The 26405-nt window shown below is 44.7% G+C and overlaps 1 protein-coding gene across 6 annotated transcripts in view; it reads left to right on the top strand.

Moving 5' to 3' along the window:
• Nucleotides 1–26405, top strand: part of LOC146174189 (receptor-type tyrosine-protein phosphatase H-like) — a 165925-nt gene that overhangs the window by 31647 nt on the left and 107873 nt on the right. For all 6 annotated transcript variants that reach the window (XR_014702078.1, XR_014702079.1, XM_084584377.1 and 3 more), the window contains exons 4-8: nt 848–1189; nt 2348–2680; nt 6276–6596; nt 12339–12665; nt 25925–26263. Coding sequence is in view for 4 of the 6 variants with exons in the window: in XM_084584377.1 (XP_084440503.1) it covers nt 848–1189; nt 2348–2680; nt 6276–6596; nt 12339–12665; nt 25925–26263 (1662 nt within the window). In the remaining 2 variants the exon portion in view is untranslated. The remainder of the gene's footprint in view (nt 1–847; nt 1190–2347; nt 2681–6275; nt 6597–12338; nt 12666–25924; nt 26264–26405) is intronic.

Raw genomic sequence — 26405 nt, forward strand, 5'->3', positions numbered from 1 at the left:
TTTTGGGTATGCACAGATATAGCGTAGTAAGACACAATAGCGTAGCCGCACACCGCTTCACTGGATGTCGCTACGCACCGCAGAGACAGAAATGGGGGAAAGGTGTGGCCACTACGCATGCGTAGGGGGACACCAGGTAAGCCAGTGTACGGCTGCCCTAGTATGTCTCCGTTACGCTAAATCTCTTATATATAAAAGTACTTTAGCGTACCTTCATACCTTCGCTAATGGACTTGAATGGCAATTGGATTTTGCGAAAAAATTGATAGCCTTCTTTTGCAAAAATGGCAATTATATTTCCAAGATCACCAAAACAAAAATATAGACGGCATTTTTAAAGCGGTCAAGATAATTTACATGATGCTTGTAATACACGGAAAAGGTTGCATTAGTGGACCTACATGTGTCAAGCCACTTAAAGCGTCATTTGTTACAGCAACACGCAATTTGACAGGCTGCTATTCATTGCATAGTTCCAATGTGGATCACATATTCTACGAACAACGTGATCAATTGAGATAAAGCACACTTTCCATGTGTTCCATCATTTATTTAAAAACAAAATTCAGTTATATAGTTGAAACCTTTACTGACGCTGCGAAATTACGGCTTGAAGAAGTGCTTAATAGAGGATGTTAAATTTCACCCTTGATACTAATGGCGAGTAAGGGCGCCAGCACCTAACCGTGTGCGTTGAGCTGCAGGTGAAACCAAATGTCCGGGGAGCGATACTAGGACAGTAACCGTAAACCATGGTGAACGTTAACTGACTGCATTGAATAAAACGCTCCCTAACATCTAGGTGGTTTCTTTGCGCCTTACCAAGAATATTTTCTGTCATTTACAGTTCTTGACCCAGTGGCAAGCATCAGTGCAGTGGCAACAGAAATTGATAGTCTCCGGATATCATGGACACAGCCGGCGGATTATAACGACTCAATTGACAGCTATGAACTTCGTTATTGCCTCCGTGAAGAAAACGTAGACTGTCCTCTCAAACAGCAGCAGCAAGAAGGCCTAAACAGCTGCCTTGCTCCTGGAAATGTCATTCTAAAAGAAGAAGGCACCTACAACATCTCCGGCGTTATGCCGGGCTCTATTGTACTTGTTGGAGTAAACAGGACAAGGCGATATCCAAGCGGGGTTCAAGGAAGTTCGGCAGAAACTGTGGAATGTTTCAAGGCATTTTGTAAGTACAAACTTATGAGGAATTTGAAACTATGAATGAATATTCAAGCATCACTGCAGAAAGCAGCTGTTCTTGCGTGTAGGCATATACAGTTTTCATGTGTCTTCTTCGACACAGCCAAAGCCTAAAATGTGTGCTAAAGAATCGCGGTCCGCTGAATTGGGTTCAAGCAGTTCTCTTGTGCGTGGGCATGCGCTTCGTATGTGCTACCTCTAACGAGGGAAAAGGCATCATATGGTAACAAAGCAGAGAATGAAACTTTCCAGGTGTCCCCCCCGCCTACAGAAGCGTATCACAATTTTACAGAACAAAATAGCTGTGGTTTAGCTTGTAGTTATACCTGGAGTTATGCGACCGCAATCTGGAGGGCTACGCTTAGGTTCGGCTTAAAAGAAACGACGTGGCCTTTGTACATTATAGTTTACTCTATAGTTTCAGCTTTATTTATGCCATAGGAGATTCACTTCACGTATGAGCGCCCCGTGCCTCTCGTCGTTGAACCTTCTCATTCGGGTCTACAAGAGTTCTAGTGATACGTACATACGTCGAATTCAGGGCACACCGCTGTAACAACGTTCGAACGAACCTTCTGTCCTAGCAACTCCCTGTTGTCGTTCGCCTCTACCAGCTAACGAGTTATCTGTCTTCTTCTTCTTCTTCTTTTCCTCCGTCTTCGTCTTTCTCTTCTTTTTTTCTTTTTGTTTCTTCTTCGGACAGGCACGGCGAAATAGCGAGACTGTGGCCTGTGTAGCTTTCGCTACAACAGCAGCACAGATGACCTTAGCTTTGCAAAGTATGATTTCGATTAACAGTACTGCTCGCGTGAGTACAAGCAATCACCTAAAAACCTTCTTCTAGTTTTAATGAGGTCGGGTTTTAACAGATTAATTACCACGCACGTAATATACCCAGCACGACATAAGGAGCTTATAACAGTGTCTTTAATCGAAATATTAGGTGACAGTTGATTTCATAGCCATCAAAATGAAAGCACAGAACCCACAGGACCAGGGAAAAGTTGCAGGCTACATTTACTGGTAGCCTGTCTTTGTCGCAGTTGAAAATGCGCTCAAGAATGTTTGGCCTCACGGGTTGGATCCTAACGGACAATTTTTGTGGTAAGAAGGCTTGAAAAACTGCTCTTTTCCTCACGCGCAGCTCCTGGAAACGTCACAAATGTCGTGGAACAAGACATCGGTAGCCGACGTCTTAGTCTCCAGTGGAACTTCTCAGAAGAGGCGAAACAACAGGTGCAGCCATCTGCGTACAATGTCACCTGGTGCGTGTTTAGTACCGATACAAACTGCACCATCGCAGACTGCAAGGAAACCGAAGGAAACAGTACAACTGTGCAAGGAGATACTCTCGACATTGAAGATTTGATGCCTTGGAGTGTGGTGTCTGTGAAAGTGTCGCCTCTCTACTGGAATGGAAGTGAACAAATCTCTCTCGGTGCACCTGGTTCAACGTGCTTCAGAACACTCGCGGAAGGTGAGCCTAGATGTTAAATAGATGTTTTTATGGTTTACATTATTATGAAACGAAGAAGTTTTTCTTTCCATGACGCTAAATGATTATTTGTTTGCATGCTATAGGAAGCATATGGTTGTCAGTACAAATATCCCTCGAGAAACTGCCTCCGTTAACAGTACTGAAGGTGAAGACCAAAAGGGAATTCCCAGTAACTAAAGCCGATTATACTGATGATAATACGGATAGTCATTGCTTGAAAACTATTTTGCTATCTCCCTATTTATTATTTCGTACATTTTGGCGGTCAGTGAATTATTCCGGGCCAATAACGTTTAAAGCGAATGCTTTATATGATCCATTAGCAACAAACCCGGGCGTCATAGAGCAACAATGTGGCCCCGAGAATATTAGATTAATCAAGCGAGACCATTACATCGTTACTCTAGAAACCAGTCAGCACTAGGCAGCAAATTATAAGGGGCCGCTAGCCCACGTTTTGCTACAGGTGAAGCAATCGCAATCGCAAGTAAAAAGCAATCGAGCTGAACAGGAAATGGTGTTAATTATGGTAGGGCAGGAATTGGACCCAGTACCTTCATATCTGCGACGGAACATTGCCGACAAGGTACGACGTTGTTATTTGTTATTTTTGCAGAGAGCACGAAGGCTCATCGGTAGGCAAGCCTAATAAAAGCGAACCTAGCGAATACTCAAACTAGTCAGTAATTCAGTGTTAGAAAATGAGGGTGAAAAAAAAAAATTGAATTAAAAAAAAAAAGCAAAACTGAGAATGTTTAATCTTTTCGCCTTCACAGCCTGTAAGCAGCCTTTAGTGTCCTCTCTGACTTGTTCTCCCTCGTTTCTTCTTGGTGCCCCGTACTTAACTTTTGTTGAGAGGGAGACGTCGGTGAAGCGTCATGACGAACCCAGACAAACAGCTACTCAGAGTTAAGATTAGAAAACAATGACAAAGGACGAATCTGAATCGAGACCATGCTGTTCTTCTGCAAGTACCCCGATAATATGAATGGTCATGAAGGGGAGGAGATTAAATTAATACTCTAGTTATTATCATCATCAGCAAAATGCCGACAATATCCACTTAAGGGCAAATGCGCCTTCCATATTTCTTTGGTTACCCGTCCTGTGCTGGCTGCATTCATTTGATCCGCACAAACTTCTATATCTCATGTACCCACCTAACTCTCTGCTGTCCACACCTATGCTTGCTTTCGTTTGGAATGTACTGTCATTCTTAGAGACCACCGGTTACCTTGCGTTCGCATTACTTGACCTGCCGTTGCCCATTTCTCTTTCATAATTTCCAGGAAAATGTCAGTAATCACCGTTCATTTCCTTAACAATTCGGTACGCGTCCTGCGTCTTAATGTTGCGTCTGTCATTTTTCGTTCCATACCTCTCTCAGTAGTCCTCAATTCAAGCTGATCTCGTTTTTTTTTTATTCTCCATTAACCTCACATAAAAACAGTATATGTAGCATAAGATAGCAAACAGAATAAGCATATCAAAATGCGAGAAATGCAACTATTATTGCCATTTTTCTCAAAAGAGCCCATTCTTTACCATTAAGGTGCTTTCACAGTAACTTTGTGGATTAGAAGAACGCGCCGAGGAACAGGCGCGCCCCATTCCCCCTATGTCAGAGGAGTTATCGAAAGCCAAGCAGACATTAGTCCGACGCCTCGCAACTAATACTATGTTAACCCCGTCATTGAGACAAAAATTATTTCAGAACGACCATGACGAACGGATGTGCCGTCACTGCCGATGTCCAGAGACCGCTGCGCATATAGTATGGGACTGTCAAGAGTATTCTGACATTCGAATCAGGGTTCGCGCCGATATTCCCACTGCCACCCGCCCGGCCAGCTACATCGACTGGGTCATTCCGCTGTCTCTCGACAACGCGGCCATCGCTATGCTCTGGGCAAAGCTTGGAGAGTTTGCTGGCTTAGGCCCCAGAGCTGAGCTTTACGGCAGATGTTAAAGACAATCTAACCTGCACCCTCCTTGACCGCCGTGATTGTGGTGGAGCCAGATGCCCGCATAGATGACAGCAGCAAAAGTGCATTACAGGGCTCTCAATAAACGTGTTTCTATCAATCTATCTCTTAATTGTTAATTTTAATAATTTATAATTATGGCACCTTCCCAATTTACTGCTACACTTGTTATAAGCTGCGTTTTCAGTTTTTGGTTATTCCTTAACATTTCGTAGAATCGTCGCTTGGCAATAATGAAACTTGCTGGCACCAAGTACAGATGTAGCATGGAAAGCCAGCCCTTTTTTTCGCGCCTAAATACAGGCCGAGTCTTGAATTACTAAAACAGCATTTTACTTGGACTTTGGTGTCTGTGCATTGAAGTACACTAGGAGAGGGACACAACATCACATAATTGCACCTCCTTTGTGCAGGCCTTATAATAACTGTGCGTGGTCGTTGTTAACAATGTCTAATCGACTGGGTTTCCGCCCACGCATTGCTCTGTTGTCGACGCGTCATTACTAGCGCTGCAAATCCGTTAAAAAACTAGCATACTCGCACTCGTATATTTAGAATATCGGACATTCTTGAGCGAGAAAAGAGGCTCATCGTTCTATTTGCACCACAACTCCTAGGGCAACATCATTTATGCAAAGCGTGAAGTTGAAGCGTAAGATATCAAAATGGTTGCTACAACTTTCTTTTTTCCTTGAAAGCTACATATAGCAAAATAAATTGTAGAATGCTCCACATTAGGCGAGGGAAGGCAAATTTCAAGATATATATATATATGTGTGTGTGGGGGGGGGGGGGGTCAGCTGCGAGAAGAGTTCGACAAGAGTACCTGTAGTAAGTAATTTCACCATACAAATATAATCAAAAGCACCAAACTATTCATTAGTAATAGGGCACTATTGGATGCAGGACTCCGATTAATTGGAGCAATATTGGAGAGGCCTTCGCCGTGCAGTGGGTATAGCCCGGCTGATGGAAATGTAGCACGGAGGTCCTTTATTATTGTTGAACCAGAATCAAACATTAGTATTTTTTTCTCAGTCGTTTTACGTTTTTAATGATAGTAGGATGAAAAACAAGCATACCATTGACTATTTACTTATGCGTTCTGCTGGCAATCAAAAATAGGAACGGATAGGTTATCGCGAATTATGATTCCAAAAATTACAGGAATAATTTGTTTGAAATCTTAATAGTGAAAGCCTTCCCTCCTTTCTCTCTCCTTCCTCTTCTGTCTGCCTCCTCTCTTCATCCACCTTGCGTGTTTATGTACTCATTTTAATTTTGTTACTTCTTTGACTTCATCGTCAAATTTATTGTCACGTAATTACCAGGGACATTATGCTGAAGTCAGAACCTATTGCGACGTCTTGCTGACATATCTCGCGAACAGATCGCTCGAAATCTCGCGGCCGCATCTTGCAGACGCGAGGTATTGACTATGAGCCTAGACAGGCTTTTGTCTTAAAAAGTAACCTGCCACTCCTGAGTCTTTAATGTCGGTTCCCTCTTAAAATTGTGTCTTTTAATAAAAATACGAGAGCAGCCTTCATATTGTTTCGAAAAAATTTAACCCTCTCGCATTCTCCCAGCGCCTGCAACAGTGAAACACCTGCAAGTTCGACCTGAAGCCACGTGGGCCATAGTGGAGTGGAAGGAACCAGAGCGGAAAAACGGCCCTTTGGATGGATACATATTGAAGTTATGCCATGCCACCGACTACGCGCAAGGCTCGTGCTCAGATGATGCAAGTGAGAACCTCACAATCAACTCTTCGATCAATGAGCAAAGAGTGGATGGACTCACTCCATGGACGAACTACACTGTCATTGTGGTGGCATTCAACAATGACACGAACGGCTTCGAGATGACGAGCGCTGAAGTTGTGATGGAGTTTCAAACCGAAGCTGCTGGTGAGTTCAATATTTTTAAGGATAATACCTTGCAATAGAAGACAAGGCGATATTCATAGATATTCGGTGCGCATCTTTATTCAACCGCTTTTTAAAGAAAAAAAACGCATGCAGAAAACAAAATGACGCCAGCAGCACATACATGTATTCTTGATGCTTCATTTTGGTTCCTATATTAGGTTTCTCCTTATATTGTAGCCTGAACAGAATCTTCTAGGCGTACGGAAAGAGAAGCAGTTGTAGACATAAAAAACATTTATGCACTGAAGAAGGAGTTCATACATGGTCGCGTTGAAGGGTGAGAGTGCAATTTAACTAACCCCCCAAAGAACATACTATCAAGGAGAATCCTTAACGAAGCATTTTAGTCGTCAATAAGAAATCGAAGAAGCACTCAAAGGGCGCCTGAAATGCTGCTGGTGCCAACATTCCGGTACAAGAAATTCATACGGGTTCTCTTTGGAATTATTCGAGTCAAACTTCAGACCTTTGCGTGGGGCGTATAATTTAAAGATATTTTTAAGAGGTGCTCCTGGCGACCACTCGCAGCCGATTGGGGCGACACATCCTTGCGCGCTGTGGTGGCACAGTGGTTAAGATGCTTGACTATCTTTCCGGAGTAGACAGGTTCGAACCCGACCGCAGTTTTCTGCGTTTCGATGGAGGCGAAACGGAGAGGCATCCATGTCGCTACACGTAAAAGAAAACCCAGTTGGTCGCAATTTCTGGAGCCCTGCATTGCGGCGTCTCTCGTAGCCTGAGCCGCGTTAACACGTTAAACCCATAAACCAACCAGCCAACATCCTTGCATGCCCCGCGCAAACTTCTCACGTGATGTCAGTGGGGCTTGGTGCTCCCGCCCCTTGATTGGACGCTCAGCGGGCGGAAAAGGAATGATGGAGCGCCTTCACAACTTGTTTTTTTTGTTATGTTCCTTTTTTTTTACTTGCGTGCTGCCGTGGGTTGAGTTCAGGATGAGAACATTGAGGGTGAGGGTGAGGACATCCCTTTCGATCGCCAATATGTTCGGTGCTAATGAAGGTTACTTAACACCTTGCGGAGATGATTGGTGATATATCTCTTACTCATTGGTGTTTTCTAGATTTAGTAAATAGTTTTCCGGGGAGCTTCGAGCTCTGCACCTCAGGATACCACGAGATAGCTGTTCTCTTGCTGATCCTGGTTCAACTGCATGCCCTTTGCCACCCAGTAGATTACTAATGATCTAATTTTTGCATTGATTACCTCGCGCATATTCACTCGCGTATATATTTAACCTACACAGTTAGGCGAAAGAATGTCTAAAACGATATCAAGAAATTCTGGCTTCAATCCAGCCGTGAGGACGTGCCTGTGTGCCCTACTGAGAATGTCTTCCTGATCTCCCAAGAGATCACTTCCTACCTAAAACTTGCATTTCAAAAACCAAAGTCTGATTTGGCAGTTCCTGCCATTGCCATTCCATTTGGTCTAGGGTCGTCGCAGAACTCACCAACCATTCACTATCCGGTCACTGCTCTTGCCAAGTTTCTCGCGATAGGACTATGTCCATGACTGTTCGCGCACAACAGCTACGATATCGCATTTTAAGCAGAGCTGGGCTTTTAGCAGTCTCGCAATAAAGCTACATGTCACGCTGAGCTTACATCTAGCCAGCGCTAGAAAACTATCATCCGTAGAATCACAAATTGAGCTAGTCTGAAGGGAAATAGTTGGCGCAAAATGTGGTTCAAATGTGAATTTTGAAGCAGTGAACCACCTCAGTATGTGCATTGAAAGCGCTGTGAAGCACCCTATGTTTTAAGCAGCTTGTGCCGCTTCGGTATAAGCAATAAACGCTGAACATTAACTAAAGAAATGTGAAATGGAAGCGCCTCCTGCTGTTAGCTCAGGCGGCCAACAGAACTATGCCCGACGAAAGCATGACGCCTTATACGAAGCGGCAAACTGAACCCTAGCAGGTATACAGTTTATTTTTGCGTTTGACCAGTTCCATGGGAAATCAAAAATAAAAAAAAAAGACAGTTTCCCGTTTGCAGGAAAAAGAAGCTAACTAACCAACCATCCTGCTAGGTCGGTCAATTTATACGCTGAGATGTTTGGTTGCATTCATATTAACACAACTGAAACAGGCGTGCGCAAAATCAAATGGAGGTAGCACTCCAAGTAAGGGATATTGCAATATTAATAGAGTAAAACACAATTCATATATTACATGCTTGAAGTTCCTGTGTGTGCTTAAGCATACCTTTCTAATATCATTAAAACCTGTATTGTACACCAGCCCAAATATATTTTGACTTCAAGAGAATGAATAAAAGCTAAATGTGCCGAAGGCATTTTCAACCTCACTTTACGCCTGGAGCGTCAATGTGCTTACTCGAAATTTAGCTGTGCTTCTATCGGAACACTAAACGAGTGCTTAGACGCCAGCAAATAAATATAAATGTGAAAGAACGGTTGAAATAGTGCCCTCAAGCGATACAGAGTACAAGATTTAGAACTCCATGTTAGCGAAATATTTATACGAGTGACTAATGAGGGGAGCCGGTCCTAGCTTCCACTTGCGACTATTATGAGCGTAACAGCATCTGCCATGCTAATGCTGTATGTAAAGTAGCGCCATGATGAAGTAAACAACCGCCCCTTCTGAGCCCATATTGATGTTCTGGGCTTTAGGAGAACTGATAGCCGCACGTGACTAAGCATCTACCAGACATTATTAGTCTGGAGAACCTCAAGTTGCACAAGAGCAATCTACGGTAGAAATGCTGGAGTATATCTAAAGCGACAGCTTAACTACTGTATTCCAAAACAAATAAACAAAACACAGCAATGAAATCTGGATAAGGAAGAAAGTCAAGCCAGCTGATGTGATCTTCCCAACGCTATTCGCCGCATGTTTATAGAATGCATTCAGCGGCCTGGCTTGGAAACCCGGGCACAGAATATTTAATGGAGATACCTTAATATTCTGCGACCAGATCAGCACATAATCCTAGTTGGTAAACTGAGGGAATGAAGTTCAATACTTGATTATTGAACTAGACAGGCACACAGAAAGGGGAGCATAAATATTACGCATAAAGTACAGCAGTCTCGAGAAAAAAACAGCAAAGTGCTTGTAGTAGCAGTAGATAACTACCAAAAAACTGTAATAACTAGAAGAATAAGACGAAGTGGAGCGCATTTTGCGGCTATTTTTGCATTATGATTGATATTTTTGTCTGTATCCATCGAGACAAAAAGAACGTAGTAACCATTTCATACCAGTAATTACCAATGGGATAGAAATGTGCATGCTGAAAAACGGGTTGCACTTAAATTAAAGAAAACGCAGCAAAGTACAGAAAGGAAAGGGAGAGGTGTAATATTATGAGAGAGAACGGTAGCAGGCTTTATCTGTGAAGAAATCAGCGTTAAACTGATCGGAGTCCAATTAAGAAAGAAAGCGCTTGGACGGAACGCGCTGTGCCAAGGAAAGAAAGCCGACGGTCGCCAGGGGTACTAGACTGGACTCCGGGAGAGGGAAAATGCAGCAGCCAACCACAGAATGTTAATTAGAGGGGTAAGCATGGGAAGTTTGCAGTCCTAACGTGGGAACCGTAACCACAGAAACGAGTTATCCGAGGGGTTATGGCAGACGCTATTGTTGTGGGCGTAGTCTGTCCAATGATAATTATGGCATTAGGGTCAACAAGCTTTTATTAAACTCATTAGCGCAGTTCTGACCGGCGTGAACACATAGCAAAATGCCCAAGCACAGCTGCCACCTCTTCCCCTGTAGTGTTTATTTCATCTTTTGCCGAGCAGCAGCGAACAGCACACAAGTAAAAAAAAATTGTCGGTTCTATCCCGCCACACTGAAAGCGTTCTCGGTCATATTGAAGTTGACTGGTGACAGCTGTTTGTTGCGAGGTCTTCCAGTCCTCATATCTGCTTGCCTTCTGCTTTGCACAACTATACATAAATATGAGACGTCCAGGATTCACGGATATACCTTAATAAATGAGATCAGAAGTAGAACAAGCGTGATTCCTATTCCCTGCAATCAACACTGGGCATTTTAAAATATTTTGTACGTAATAATGCAATCGCTTACCTGAACGAGTCAGCTGCAGTACTCAAGCAGGCGGAGGACTACGTGGAGAGCGCAAGAGTGTCGTTATTCTATTCGTGCTTCTTTCACTTCACGTTTGCGCAGATCCTTAAAGGCCTACAGGAACAACAACAGACAAAATTTGGCTAAGTATTTGTGGTCGAAAATAAATTTGCTTTTTTGGCGTCTCGAAAACTACACGCCTGGTAGTTATGTCATAAGTAGAAAAAGAATCGTACTTTCATAGAGTCTGTGATAATGATTAGCAGAACGATATTTTCTGAAATAAAAATATGGTTAGAGAAATCCTCCAAGGCGCTTCATATATACGAAATAGGTAATGGTCGCTTATCAACGTGTAGCCGGGCACGGGCACGCGACCACAAGAGAGCGGGCAAGAGATTCATCTCATAAGGCGATCGTATTCTGAACTGAGCACATATGTGCTAGAAAAGAGCCTCAAACGTGTGTTGCGTCGAACACAGTTAATCTTGTCGGGACGCTGCCTGTGAACAAATGCCGTGAAAGCGTAGTTTTCACGTATTAGGCTACCCTTGCAACACAGCAAAAGATCAAACCGCTATCCTAACGCTTTAAGGTGTGGTGCCAGAAACAAACACATGCCGCAATAGGAAAATTAGAAAGATGTCTAGCTAACGTTCGTCCAGACGGGCGGGTGTAATGAAGGTCTTATAATTTTCTCCTGCAATTACAAGCCCGTTTTAACGAAACGTAATCAATATTATGGGCGTGTGCATGTTGTGTTTCCTTGGCAGGAATGGAGCTAATTTTTAAAAGTGAAATTGTCTTCCGCTGCCATATACAGGCCTACCTTACTGTGTACGCTAGTTGCAAAATGAAAATTCACCGATGCTAAAGGTCGAGGCCAGCCTGCTTGTTTGCACCACATGCTTTGACTTGCGGTGCGACGAAGCCCGATAAAACGTTGATACAGATTACAGTGCACTCAGGAATAGGACGGTGAAAAGGAGACAGAATAACTGGCATCACTCAAGCACTCAATATAGTAATAATTAAAACAAACCAAATATATTCTGAGTCTATATGTCTTCGTGGGCTGAATGAACGCCTGTAGATATAATTTTTCTTCCACATTTAAAGGAACACTCTTACTAGAGGCTCGCGGAGCATCGGTTGGTTCGAGGGCACCAAACAGCAATTGCCTCTCTCCGCGGATGGAGATATCATGATTGGCACTAGTGCTTCACTTATAATGGGACAAAATGGTATGTCGTAATATCACTAAAAATCGATAATTTTGCTTTTTCAGGTTAGAAACATAGTACCAATATGTGAAATCACTGTGAAGCGCTCGAACTTTGTCCTAACCTAGAAGCGGCGCCAGTAATGGCACTTCGCACTTCGGCTTCGAACTATGCGAACAATATAAAAGATAGCAATTTCTTTTGCTGCCAGTTTTCTAGGTGAATTTAGCTATCGATCTGACTTACCCTTTCTCCCAATAACCCTTGCGTTTATGTCATAATAGTGCTATGTCCGGTCGAGGGCTATAATAGTTCCCTTTTTCCCCGTCTTGTCCCTCTGTTCGACAGAAAAACTAATTGCGAAAAAGTATCGTGATTACATATAAATTCATCATTCTTTCACTCGCGTGTTTGCAGCTCCTGAGGAAGTGAAAGACCTCACCGTTAAAACCGTCGAAGCAACGAGTGCTACTGTGGAATGGAAGGAGCCGAAAGTGAAGAATGGTCCTCTAGACGGATACATTTTGGTGTGGTGCCTTTCCAGTGACTACGTAAAAAACGAGTGTGCAGAAGCCAGAAGTGAAACCGTGACAATTAACTCATCTGCAATAACTGAGAAAAAACTCACTGACCTCAATCCATGGACAAAGTACAAAGTCACGGTGGTGGCGTTCAACAAAGACAAGAATGACTCCGAAATGATGAGTGACATAGCTGTGGAGGAATTCGAGACAGACGGCGAAGGTGAGCTTGTGGTTTGCACGAATAATAGAATTACCTGTAAGTGATAGTAAGGCGTGATTCAGATAAAATTGGTGTACAGTGTAAATCATCTCCATTAAAAAGCGGCCGCCGTGGCCGGGGTTCGATCCCGCTACCTTTGACGAAGCAGTCGAGCGCCCTAGTCACAGCAACACAGTGGCGAGTTTTTTTGCGCTGAAGGGAAAAAATAACTGCTCAATAATTATATTGGGCAAACAGTTTTAGTCATGCTACTACCGAAGGGAAAATAACAACTTACACAGCATGTCACGCATTAATCAAAGTAGTTTGTACGCGCATTTTGAAATGTTCCGAGTTCGGCAATAACGAAATATCATTTGGCAGGTTGGGCGTTTACATTCGTCTCTTGACTGACAAATACTTTAAGAAAGCAGTTTATTAGGGTACTATTTTTATGTGTTTAGTTTTTGCTACCGAGTGATGTGCAACATCTTATGAGCTGAGTGATGGATTGCGCATTCGGGCGATATACGAGAGATGAAATGGGAAAGTATTTAGGGTGTTGGTTATAGGTGTATTGAAGTAATATGTAACATACGCTGATCTGAAACACAGGCCATGAGTGCTAGAAAAGCCGCCACCTTGACTAGGCGAAGAGATCCTGACAGCCCGTATCAGTTTTCGTGCTGTCGGCGACCCGGCAGAGCGTATGCGAATTCTTCTACACCTGTGTTATTCCCCTAGACCCAATACAAATATGTTATCATGGTCGTTGCAGTACGGTTAACGCACTCTGATAAAATTCTATCCCATAGTTTACATTTATGTGAGGAGCGAACTAAATGAATAAGCATACCTGGCTGTTTCATTCCTCGGCTTTTCAGTGCCATGTTTATCGGTAATTAATCAATCCCTCTGAAAATATATATTATTGATCTTCTGTCGGGACGTGCACGATCTCTTTCATATCGACGCTGACTGCTTTAGACGCCGCTGGTGCAGACGTATTTATGACTAAGCCTTGTATCAATGTCTTCCTCTTGTCTGCACATTTGCTTTCCAAAATAAAAGTGACGCTGTCACTCACAAACCGTGAACAAAGGAGTTATATTGTAATATATACGGAGTACGTCACGAGTAATTCTTGCATCCTCCATACGTTTCGCGACACCTGAACATGATTGCTGTACAGCGGTGAACGCGCGTAGAAGGAGGCCTAGATTACAATACTAAAGCAGAATACGCGCTCTGTTTGATGCGCAATTGTTGTGACTGCGCATCTCGCGCTGCCATAATTTCTCATTAGCGCAGTCCATAAATGTTGACTTGTACAGATGCAAGGAAAACCTTCTTTTTTGACGGGTTGTGGCTAATGTCTCTACAAATCCAATACCTAGCGAATCAAAGTATGTTATTGATGCAAACAGTTGAACAATCCTCGGCACCTCACAGCTGTAGATTAATAAGCTGTTTATTAATCGTCAGCGCGGAGAAATAACAGTATTTGTGCATACTCATTATCGAAGAAATTGTTTTTGGCTGCTATTCCTTTAACAAAAAAACTGTTGTTGGACCAACCTCATGCTGCTTCTTAGTATAAACCACCAACTTATTAGAAACAATAATTCCATGTATGGTGTAATATTTCAAGTAGACCAGTAGGTATAGCACGTACAGGCTCACTGTAATTCACGGATGCGCTTCCACACTGTTGGAAAGAAAAGCGCTGCAGCTTTCACAGACGTTCGGAAAGGCAATCCTTGGTTGTGTTGTAATAAAAATTGTAACTTCTGCCGCTCCGAAACAGCGGTAACATATCGTTACATACTTGCTACTACAACATGGTTTAGTCCAAATGCCCTATTGGTCCTTACGTCATGGAGAAGCCTAGTTTTTTACTTTTTGCTCTCCCTTTCTGTTCAAACCGAAATTACTGCAGTTAATGCTACACCATATTCGAGAGCTCTTAATGCAATGCCAAAGGAGCCAGCGGAAAGTATGACCCCAGTGCCGGTGACCTTGATAACCTTGCGATTTATTATTTCATAGCTTCCTCCACTATCTTTATTTGCTCCTTTGTCTGTGAAGCCATGTTCAAGGAACAGCTGCAAAAGGCATCAAATGTTGTGCTTCCTTCTGAAACAGTCGTGCATCTATCCATGCCTTACACTTCTGAATATATTCTGCAGTGCGTAACAGACAAAAAAGAAATTTTACACAATTTCGGTATATTTGGCGAAATTATCGATGATAAAATTTTCTACATCTTGCTCATATTCTTTTTTGACGACTGAATTTTCACATCAGCGGCTATCAGCGATGCAATGCCTTTGGAAGAATTCATCACATGTAGATAATGTAATTGCATCCGGTCTACGGCATGAGTGATACAGGGCGCGTGGTTGAAAAAGACTGATAGTGTGTTTATCCTCTCCAAATTCAGGCCATATGTCATAAGGTCGTCTAAAAAGCAGCAGACTTACAGCTCCGGGTGTTTCCATGAAAAATAAATTGTTGTGGTCAGCTTTTTAATTTAATTTGGTGCACAGAACGAAAGCAGTTTCCCCGCGTAGAAGTTCACTTCTCAGCATGTTCCAGGTTTTTATCTTAAAATACTGAGAAGACTCCCAAGCTCGGTAAAAGAAGTTCTAAAATAAAACAAGAAACAGTGCACTGGAACGCTACTCTCTCGAGGGTTTCCTCAGCTTCATAGTTTATAGCTATATAGTTGTTAAAGCAAATGAGCAGTTTGGTTTCACCTGCTAGCAATTTTGGCTGGCTTAGTCAGTGGAGCGACTTCCCAAACAACCTGTGCATCCTGCTGAGGACGGTAGGCGTCTCATAGTACAACACATACAGAATAGAGAAGCGCCAGATGTCGTCAGCTTTGTGTAACCATCTAGCCCGCATGCGTTGTTTACTACGCATCCTGGGTTTATTAGGTGGACCGAAATAAATCTTGTCTGAATTTCGAAGTTCCTCAGAAAGCTTCATAGTTTTTACTTCGCAGACGTATATCTCCCTTTTTAGGAAAGGAAGCCCTTCAGTCGTATTTACCTAGAATGAGATACGCATTTTTTTGAGGTACTTCTGGCGTTTTTTATTACGACCGAATTTCATCATTGTGGTCGTGACACAACAGCATTTGGTGAATTCTCACAGAGCTCCTGTAAGCTCTACGTACTCATAATCTTTGCAGGAAAGTGTACTTGGCGACGCGTTGCCGATTGAGGTTTGATATATCCTTTGTCTGATTTCTTTTCAGAAACCGTTTTTTCAAGCACGGAGTATGTATTATTAAAGCGTCATTTTATGGTTTAGTTTGTTTTGTAGGGTTTAAAGCAACTCCGGCTATGAGAAAAGCCGTTGTGGAAGGCTCCGGATATTTCGAAAACCTGGAGTTATTTAACGTGCACTGACATCGCACAGTAGACAGATACATTGCTTTTTGCCTCCATCAAACATAATAATATGGTATTACACTGCAGAATGCGAGTAAAATATATCACAGGTCAGGCAGCTCACAGTGTCATTTCATTTTGGTTGCCGGTCCCTTTTGGTGTTTCAAGTACGAAAGGAGAACGCAGTCGCAATAGTATGCGGACAGCATAATTATTCTGCGCAGCAGGGTTCATACAGAAAATTTCTAATTCCGCTAACAGTTCACTGATTTTCAGCAAATTCTTGAATGCAATGCTTTTATCATTATCATCATCATATCATAATTTATTGACCCTTAAAGACTCCTACGAGGGGTATTACATAAGGGGGGGGGGGAGATATCGTAACAAGACATGACATTTTAGCTCAGCAAACAAAATAGGTGAAACAATCGTAGGGCAGGCTTCAATGCAAATGGGGGAAAAAAAATAAGCGTATCAATCACGAAGACAGGTACAGTGAATCATACAATGAAAAAACGGAAAGCCAACAGTTACCACATTAGGATTGTAAGTGTAAAGACAGAATTGGCCGTTATTTAGAAGCATCTCTTTAAATTTTAATACATTCCGGTAATGACTTTCATTCTTCAATGACAAGAGGCAGAAATGACGTTAAATTGTACAATTGTAGTGAAAAGGAACAACGAATATGTTTCTTCTTGAATTCTGTGTGCACGCTTTTATGCCGTCAGTGAAAGAACCACCGAAGTGATCTATGTAGCTTTCTTACCCCAAAACTGAGGTTAGTGTGTCAGAAATGAGATTTTCTGAGAAGGAAAACTAGAGGCAGTAAGCTCTGAGAGCGTCACTATTTGCACCTGTCTACATAATCGGCCTTTTGTATACGGTGGAAAGGTGATGAGAGAATAAAAGTGATGTGTTTCTCTGCAAATCTATGCATAAAATGTCACATTGGACCTTTTTTCGAGTCACCAATTTTACATAACCCAAAAGAAAAGTGATAGATTAGCTTCTGTTGCAGTAATTGCTCATGTAGTCGTGTTCAAAACTGCTACTGTAACGAACTATTCTTCCTTATTGATAGAACCCATTGATACCAAATATTGTTCCAGGTTTTCTTTATTTTTGCCGAACTAAGCCGAGGCGTTCACAGCTACTTGTAGGGTGCTAGAATGAACTGACTTTAGAGCCGTGCAACCTGTTCTCCGGTAAAATGTTCTGCGATATGAGGTCATGTATAAGCGAAACGGAATGGAACGAAATCTAGCTATGCTTTTCTAACATTTTAGGTTGTTTACCGTGTTATGTTATAAAATGATAAAACAGGAGGCCTATTGTTTCGACCTATTACGCTGTTTCTCCAGAGTTCGTGCCTCTTTTAACTCCTATGCGAGTGTAATAACACTTTTATCCTTTATCCAAATATAACTTGACGAAATATTATGAGTATATGCTCATGGCAAAGTACTGTTGTTTTTCACTGCGGCCGGATGGTTTTTCTATTCCCCTTGTCCTTCCTCACAGAAACTATATAAGCAGGAAAACAAAACAAACACTCTCTGTACTGCACACTATTAAACTGCAATGCAAGCATCTGGTCGATGCTACATAGCAATCAATCACGGCGTGAGGCATTGTGAATTTACTCGTGATAAGTGATCGCAACATTACCTTTTGGGACCAAAATTTATACGAAAACTGTTACCGATTTGTCCCTCCCTATCATTCAACGGACGCTTGATGAACAATGCTATTATAGACATGTGAAGCTTAATGTTCAATCCACAGCGCCGCTAATGGAAAGAGTATAATTTGGGGCTGTTGATAGGTCGTAATAAACAAAGAACAAAGGTAGAAGTACATACATAGCAGAGAAGTGGATGGAACAAGCGCTATCTGTGCCATCCAGTTTTCTTTTGCGTTCGTTGTAGTTTTTTTTTTGTGTTTTGTGTTGTTGTTTTGTTGTGAGATTTTGTCTTGGCGCTCTCACACCTCATCATGCTCAAGAGAGGATTACATATTGCCACCTAGCGTTGCCAGGTGGCGCATGACTGAGCGAAGGACGACGAAGTGTCGCTTGTGGGTTTTGCGTCTGTGCTGCTCACCGCTGTTGTATCGGAGCTATTCTTGATATTCTTGATATCCTCAATCACCTTGTACGTGACATTCTGGTGGAGGTGCTGGGTAAGATCACCTATGCAAGAGTCTCCATCTGAAAGACGTCGCGCCAGCCCTGTGCCATTGGACACCCCCGTGCATCGCTGCAGTCGACGGCTCCAGGGACTGCCTCCGGAGTTTCAGCCATCACCCGCCGCCATGACATCTAGTGCTCCTGCTCAGCAGGTAACGGGCGTCGCACCGGCCTGTAACTACACCTTGCAGGCCCCTCGGGTACCGAAGTCTTTTCACGGTGACCTCTTTGAGGATGTGGAGGACTGGTTCCTTCAGTTTGAGCGTGTCGCTGCATTCAACCAGTGGGACGATGCTGCCAAACTAAGGAACGTCTACTTCAGCCTTGAGGATGGCGCCCGGATCTGGTTCGAGAACCGAGAGCAAATGTTAACGTCGTGGCGGGAATTCCGTCGTCAACTGCTCGAGGCCTACACTAGCGCGGATCGTCGCGAGCATGCAGAACAGCCATTCACTCCCGCATCCAGATGCCCAATGAGAGTGTCCAAGCGTACGTCGAGGACATGATGCGCCTTTTCAGGCGAGCGGATCCCGCCATGTCCGAGGACAAAAAGGTCAGGCACTTGATGCAGGGTTTGAAAGAGCAACTGTTCGCAGGCCTTGTGCGCAACCCACCGTCGACTGTAAATGGATTCCTTGCGGAGGCCACCACAATGGAAAGGGTGCTCCAACAACGTGCCGCGGCTTATAACCGACCCCTCCATACTGGCACAACTGCGGAGTCATTTGCATCTTCCGAGCGGCATCCTGATGCTTTGCGTGAACTGATTCGCAGTGTCGTGCGCGAAGAACTGAGAAAGTTCTGGAACCCCATGCAGCAATCGCCAGCTTCCATTTCTGCTATAGTGCAAGAGGAGGTACGACAGGCGCTCAAGAGCCCTCTTTCGCCTATAGTTACGAGCCCACCATTGCTGTCGGGGACCGAAAACCGTCCCACATATGCTGAAGTTCTGCAGAGTCAGGCTTCCCCTTCACCACCACCCATTCCCGCGCCGCCTACAGTTTCGCTGCCCTCAGTGCAACCAGTGCAGTACTTCGACGAACGTCCCCTGCCCCGACGCAAAGCCGACATTTGGCGCACGCCTGACCGCCGTCCACTCTGCTTCCACTGCGGTGAACCAGGCCATCTTTACCGGGATTGTCCTTATCGACGCCTCGGTCTTCACGGCTTCCGCATCGACGCGCCTCCTCCCCGGTTTGGTCAACGACCCCGAGTTATTGAAGAGTATCTGGCGGAACAGCGTTCATCTCGTTCGCAGCGTCAGTCCCGCTCCCCTTCACCAAGGCGCTCATTGACGTCCACCCAAGGTTCCTCGCGAGAGGGACAAGGCCGCTCGTCTAGCCCTGGTCGGGAAAACTGAAGACAGCGACCTTCGGGGGCGAGGCCGCTGGTAGTCGCTGCGTTGAAGACCTCCCGTCGTCGCCGCTTCGATCCGACCGCGAGCTGCTGGTACCGTCCCCTAGGGAAGCCAAAAGCGTTTCTCTGGACATTCCTGTTATTTTAGACGGTCGTACTCCAGTGAATGCATTAGTGGACACCGGTGCGGATTATTCGATTTTGAGTGGTCGCATGGCGACTGTTTTGAGGAAGGTGCTCACTGCTTGGCCAGGTGTGTACCTTCGAACCGCCGGCGGTCATATAGTTACCCCAAAGGGAATGTGCACGGCTCGTATTCAGATTGACAGATATACGTTCGTCGTTAGTTGCGTCGTTTTGAGTAACTGTTCCCGTGACCTTATCCTCGGCATTGACTTTCTGCGAGAATACGGAGCAGTTATCGACCTGCGAAATAGACGCGTCACATTTTCGATGGGACAATTTGCCGAACGAGATAGTAGCAGTCCTTGCAATGCCGCACTTCGCGTTTCCGCCGAGAGCGTCTCGCTGCCGCCGCGAAGCAGTGTTCTTGTGGAAGTTACCTGTGACGATTTCCGTGCCGGCGATGCTGTAGCGGAAGCGAACCATTCACTCCTGCTTGCTCAAGGCATCTGCGCTGCTCGAAGTTTATTGTCGCTTCACAATGGCCGGGCTGCACTCCTTGTCACAAATTTTTCTAATGAGCACCGGCACTTGTTTCCGGGAACTGCTATCGCTTTCGCTGACCCTGTTACGCACGATCCGGTCTGTTTTACATCCACGGCAGTCGAAACTAATGAACCATCTTTTGACAACATCGACATTAACTGCCACTTGTCGAAGGAGAAACGGCGGGCCTTAGAGCTACTGTTGCTGGACTTCAAGCACTGTTTTGCTTCTTCCTCGAAGGTTCGTCAAACGCCCATCACACAACATCGCATCATTACTTATGAAGACGCTCGCCCTATACGACAGCAGCCTTATCGTGTGTCTGCCAAAGAACGAGAAGTGATCCAGACGCAGGTTCAGGAGATGCTGGATGATGGTGTTGTACAGCCTTCACAAAGTCCGTGGTCTTCACCAGTAGTCCTGGTCAAGAAGAAAGACGGCACTCTTCGATTTTGCGTCGACTATCGGAAATTGAATAATGTGACAAAGAAAGATGTATACCCGTTGCCGCGCATCGATGACTCACTGGACAGACTGCGACGTGCGAAGTATTTTTCATCTATTGATTTGAAAAGCGGCTATTGGCAAATCGAAGTAGACGAAAGAGACCGAGAAAAAACCGCATTTGTCACTCCAGATGGCCTATATGAATTCAAAGTACTCCCATTTGGATTGTGCTCTGCCCCAGCTACATTCCAAAGGATGATGGACACCGTCCTCACTGGACTCAAGTGGCAGATCTGTCTTGTGTACTTGGACGACGTAGTTGTTTTTTCCGAAACATTTGACCAACACCTCGAACGCCTTCGAGCTGTACTGGAAGCGCTCTGTTCTGCTGATCTCACGCTGAAGCCCGAGAAATGCCACTTCGGGTATACAGAACTCAAGTTCCTTGGGCATGTTGTGAGCGCCGATGGGGTGCGCCCGGATCCCGAAAAGACTGCTGCCGTCGCACGGTTTCCCGTTCCAGCTAACAAGAGGGCTGTTCAGCGGTTTCTCGGCCTGTGCGCATATTATCGGCGGTTCATTGCGGACTTCTCTCAAATTGCGGAACCTCTAACGCGCCTCACAAGGAAGGACACCGCCTTTGTGTGGAACTCTGAGCAGCAGACGGCCTTCTCTTTGCTTCGCGAGCGCCTTCAAACATCCCCTGTTCTGGCGCACTTCGATGAAGCGGCTGACACAGAGGTGCACACTGACGCCAGTAGTATCGGTCTTGGTGCAGTCCTTGTTCAGCATCAAGACGGGATTGAGCGAGTAATAGCCTATGCTAGCCGCACACTCTCTCGCGCCGAAACGAACTACTCTACCTCGGAAAAGGAATGCCTGGCGGTCGTGTGGGCCACTATGAAGTTTCGCCCCTATCTTTACGGCCGACCATTTAAAGTCGTCACTGACCATCATTGTTTGTGCTGGCTGGCAAATCTGCGAGACCCATCGGGACGACTTGCACGCTGGAGTTTACGACTTCAGGAATTTGACATAACTATTGTTTATAAGTCAGGCCGCAAACACGAAGACGCTGACGCGCTGTCACGAGCCCCCGTTGACACTGACGATGCTGCAGCCGATGGCGACAGCGGCTTTCTAGGAGCTCTCAGCGCATCTGAGCTCAGGGATCGACAAAGAGCTGATCCAGACATCCTTCCATTCATCGATTATCTGGAAGGGCGTGATACGCCGCTCCCTCGACGCCTATCTCGGCACATTGGTTCATTCTGTATGCAGCAAGGCGTCTTGTATAAAAGAAACTCCCAAGGCCAAGAAAGAGCTTACCTTCTGGTAGTACCATGCGAGCTCCGTGCGGATATTCTACTTGCTTGTCACGACGAACCGACGTCTGGTCATTTGGGTTACTCACGGACGCTTGCTCGCGTCCGCAACATGTATTACTGGCCAGGACTCTCCGCAACTGTGAAACGCTATGTAAGAAGCTGTCGCGAATGCCAGCGCCGTAAAACACCGCCTCTGAAGCCTGCCGGATTTCTCAAGCCCGTTAGAGCACCACGTATTCCGTTCGACCAAATCGGCATGGACCTCCTTGGCCCTTTCCCTTTGTCGCAGGCGGGAAACAAATGGATAGTAGTCGCTACTGACTACCTGACCCGATACGCTGAGACAAAGGCAATCCCTCATGCAACAGCTTCCGAAGTAGCAGAGTTTTTCATGCATAACATAGTCTTGCGGCATGGCGCCCCTTCGTATGTCATTACCGACAGAGGCACAGCTTTCACTTCGCAGCTCATCGACCACATATTTGAGTTGAGTTACACGACGCATCGCAAGACCACAGCGTACCATCCGCAGAGCAATGGTCTCACCGAAAGGTTAAATAAGACGATTGCGGACATGTTGTCAATGTACGTCGATGTGCAGCACAAGACCTGGGACGAGGTGCTGCCGTACGTCACATTTGCATATAATACAGCCCAACAGGAAACAACGCGCTTCACACCATTTCGACTTGTGTACGGGCGTGAAGTTCAGAGCATGCTCGATTCCATGCTTCCGTGCCCAGATGATGACCAGCTTCCACCAGGTGCCCAGCAGTATGCCATCCGCGCTGAGGAAGCCCGCCAGCTTGCCCGTGTGCACATCGGGCGGCAGCAGACCTCTGACGCGCACCGCTACAACCTCCGGCACCGCCAGGTTCACTACAAACCTGGGGACCAAGTCTGGGTGTGGACACCAGTTCGCCGTCCAGGCTTGTCAGAGAAACTCCTTTCCCGCTACTTCGGGCCGTACAAAGTGTTGCGTCGTGTGAGTGATCTCAGTTATGAAGTTATTCCAGACGGCGCCGCACTTTCAAAACGCCGAAAGCCCAGCTCGGACATTGTGCACATTGTGCGGCTGAAGCCGTACTACCAACGATAACGCACGGCCACCTCCTGTGACGACTCTCTTACTTTCACACCTTTCTCACCGCCCGTCTTCACTTTTTTTTTTTTCATTTTTTTTTTCGGAAGGGGGAGTAATGCCACCTAGCGTTGCCAGGTGGCGCATGACTGAGCGAAGGACGACGAAGTGTCGCTTGTGGGTTTTGCGTCTGTGCTGCTCACCGCTGTTGTATCGGAGCTATTCTTGATATTCTTGATATCCTCAATCACCTTGTACGTGACAATATGAAGTGAAGTTGTTTATTTTAGGAATCGTGGGCCATTGAGCCCATGTGTCATGCGGAATATTTCCCGCCCATAAGCAATGCCATTAGGATGTTTGAAGGCGTTCGTTCGCATATCAGTCATTTGCATATTGTGCTCTCATTACTCTATCATTTTTTCGATCTAAAGTGCCTCACCCGATTGCGAAACGTTCGGCGCTTTTCTTAGGTTCTTCCAGTCTCCAACCTTCGAACTTTTCTTTTGATTGAATAGTAAAGGGATAGCAATTTGAACGTTCAGCCGCAAAACTGCGCTCATGTAAATGAGAATTCTAACTAAATTGAGCCGCACGCGTAGCGTGCTGTCGTCGGACGTCTTTCATTATATACAAAAACTTGAGTTATGTAATGGTGCACGCAAATTCGAACCGCGTCTTATTCAGTAACGCTTTGGGTAAAAGCCGAAATGTGTCAGAAGTAGTCGAAAATATTAAGATCATCGGTGGAGCCGAACATGAAAGTGCATGTCGATTAAAACGCTTTTTGACTAAGAGATTGGACATCCCTTTCCACTTCACGTTTTCTGGCACTGCTGATATAGATGGTCTAAAGCAGTTAAAGGTCGGTAAGGGCCAAGCCCGGTTCTCATAGGATGGGACACAGGACCCCTCTGTTTCAGCAGTAATTTGAAAACGTTCATATAAACAGCCATGTTGTGGGCTTGTTTGAGCAATGACCAGTGCCACTTCCTCTCACATGGTATATGCAAATGAGAGCAGGGGCCAGTGCAAAAGAATAAGCGAACGTTAATTAAAACATAAAAAATACGGCACGTAGTAAGGAATAGACAGTGTAAAAGCAATAAATAAAATAACCTATAAGACCACTAGATTCCCAGAACGATCAATATTTAGTCCGGGGCTTAGGGCTGAGTTTTTAGAAAAGTTGACTTTTCTCACGCAAATGAATATAAAAGAAAATGTCGTCAAAGCGTTCCTAAACTGAGAGAAAAGGCGATCGAAATTCCGGGTACGTATTGTCGGCTATCCAGGTTTATAGCCACATAGGATAAACATATTTATTTCTTATTTCTTGCAGCTGTATAGCCATTGTCGTCTAGAGGCACGCCTTCGTCGTAAAATCTGAAATCTCACTTGTGGAACGAGTTCACTGTGGGCTTACATCAGCTCAGTTAGGTGTTCTGTAAAAAAAAACAAAAAGGGGGGGGGGGGGGAGGGGGCAATCGTCATCCTGTGGCCCACGTCGTCTTTAATGTTTTTCTAAGTTCCAAGAATGCTTGAGGGGGCGAGCATGGTGTGAAGCATTGGTATTTAAGCCTCGTTCAGAGGATCAGAAAAATTTCTCCGGATTTCCGATTAGATAACAAAAGGGCTATCAGTACCACGGATTCTCGTCTATCGGTTCAACCGCCTTTATGCACACGCCGGAAAGCATGTCAGCTTAAAAACAAAATAAGATTAGTATGTAGGCAACCGGCTGATAAAAGCTAATAATCGAAACGCTTTTCCGTGAATGCAAGCAGGCACACCACATTTTTGCCCGTCGGAAAGCTGACTCAATACCTAACGTCTGGAGATAATGTGTCTGTATCTAAAGCTAATGATAAGGTGCCCATTGTGACTATGATTACTCGTATCCTGGCATTCTGAAATTGAGGAAACTTCTCAGTGATTAGCCAGTCCCACAAGTTCCAAATTCATAGAAGGCCTCTAAAGAGATCATTACTGATTTTTATTACATGTCTACCTCGTTTTAATTGGACGGACATAAGAATAATATAAGAATGCGCATGGGCAGGACATGTAGTGTGAAGAGAGAATAACCGATGATCGCTTAGGGTAACAAACTGGATTTCAAGGGAAGGAAAGCGTAGCAGGGGGCGGCAGAAAGTTAGGTGGGCGGATGAGATTAAGAAGCTCGCAGGGGTCAAGTGGATGCAGCTAGCACAGAACCGGATTAAGTGGAGAAATATGGGAGAGGCATTCGCCCTGCAGTGGGTATAGTCAGGCTGATGATGATGAAGAAGAACAATATGGAGAAATTTTGATGTGTTTTTGCTCGTATATTTAACCGTACTGCGTGATGGCCAGGAAGTGCAATATCTGAATAATTACACCATGTCCGGCCAGCTCACCAGTCAAGACATTTTTGTGGTTAAACAAACTAAAACTGTTGTCAGCAATAGAAACACGTTAGCAGCATACGCCAGATAAATAAAAATGTCCCCGCCTGCCCTTTCTTGGATTATTGGACGGAAGATAAGAGAGTTTTCGTCAATACTGAGTGGTTGCAGATGTCATCTTGCTCGCTTTACTTCATATATGTTAATTGTTTATAAGAATTGCTTTATAAAGGTGCATCTCATTTCAGTACACTTTTGTTCCCGCACTTCTAACCTGATGTTATCTCGCTACTTTTGAGGTGTCTAATTTCTAAACATTTTTTGCGGATTTGTAAAGTTGTAAATAGTCTGCCTTGTTCAGTTTCACATTTAGCAAATTTGTCGCGGTTCATTTCGGTACTTTTCATACTTTTCCAGTTCCCGGAGCTGTGACCAAGCTTTCCGCCATAGAAGTCACCAACCAGAGCCTCTCGTTGACCTGGGCAACGCCGGATATCAGCCCTGACTATCCACAGCACTACAGGATTACGTACTGCCTTACTGACATCTGCAGTAGTGCATTGCCTATCAGTGACAGTGTGAATTGGAATTCCAGCGAATGTAAGACAGTAAATGCAACACGCAAGGACGCGAAATTAACTGGATTGCGTCCATGGACATGGATTGCTGTTCGTGTAACAGCGGCGAGCATCAGGAGGGACGGGACAGAATTGTTCGGAAGCGCTGATACAATCTGCGAGAGGACGAAGATGGGCGGTGAGTTCCAATCTGTATCAATTCATATTTGCTCTCTTTAAAGCAAGGGCTCAAAACTCTTTTGTAACAGTACGTTAGGCGTCCTTGTCGACAGGTTTTAGGGGTCTGTGCTCGTAGGACAGCAAAACTTTTAATACTGCGC

Source organism: Amblyomma maculatum, chromosome 11 (assembly GCF_055883805.1).
Source record: "Amblyomma maculatum isolate TAMU_Amacu chromosome 11, ASM5588380v1, whole genome shotgun sequence".
NCBI lineage: Eukaryota > Metazoa > Arthropoda > Arachnida > Ixodida > Ixodidae > Amblyomma > Amblyomma maculatum.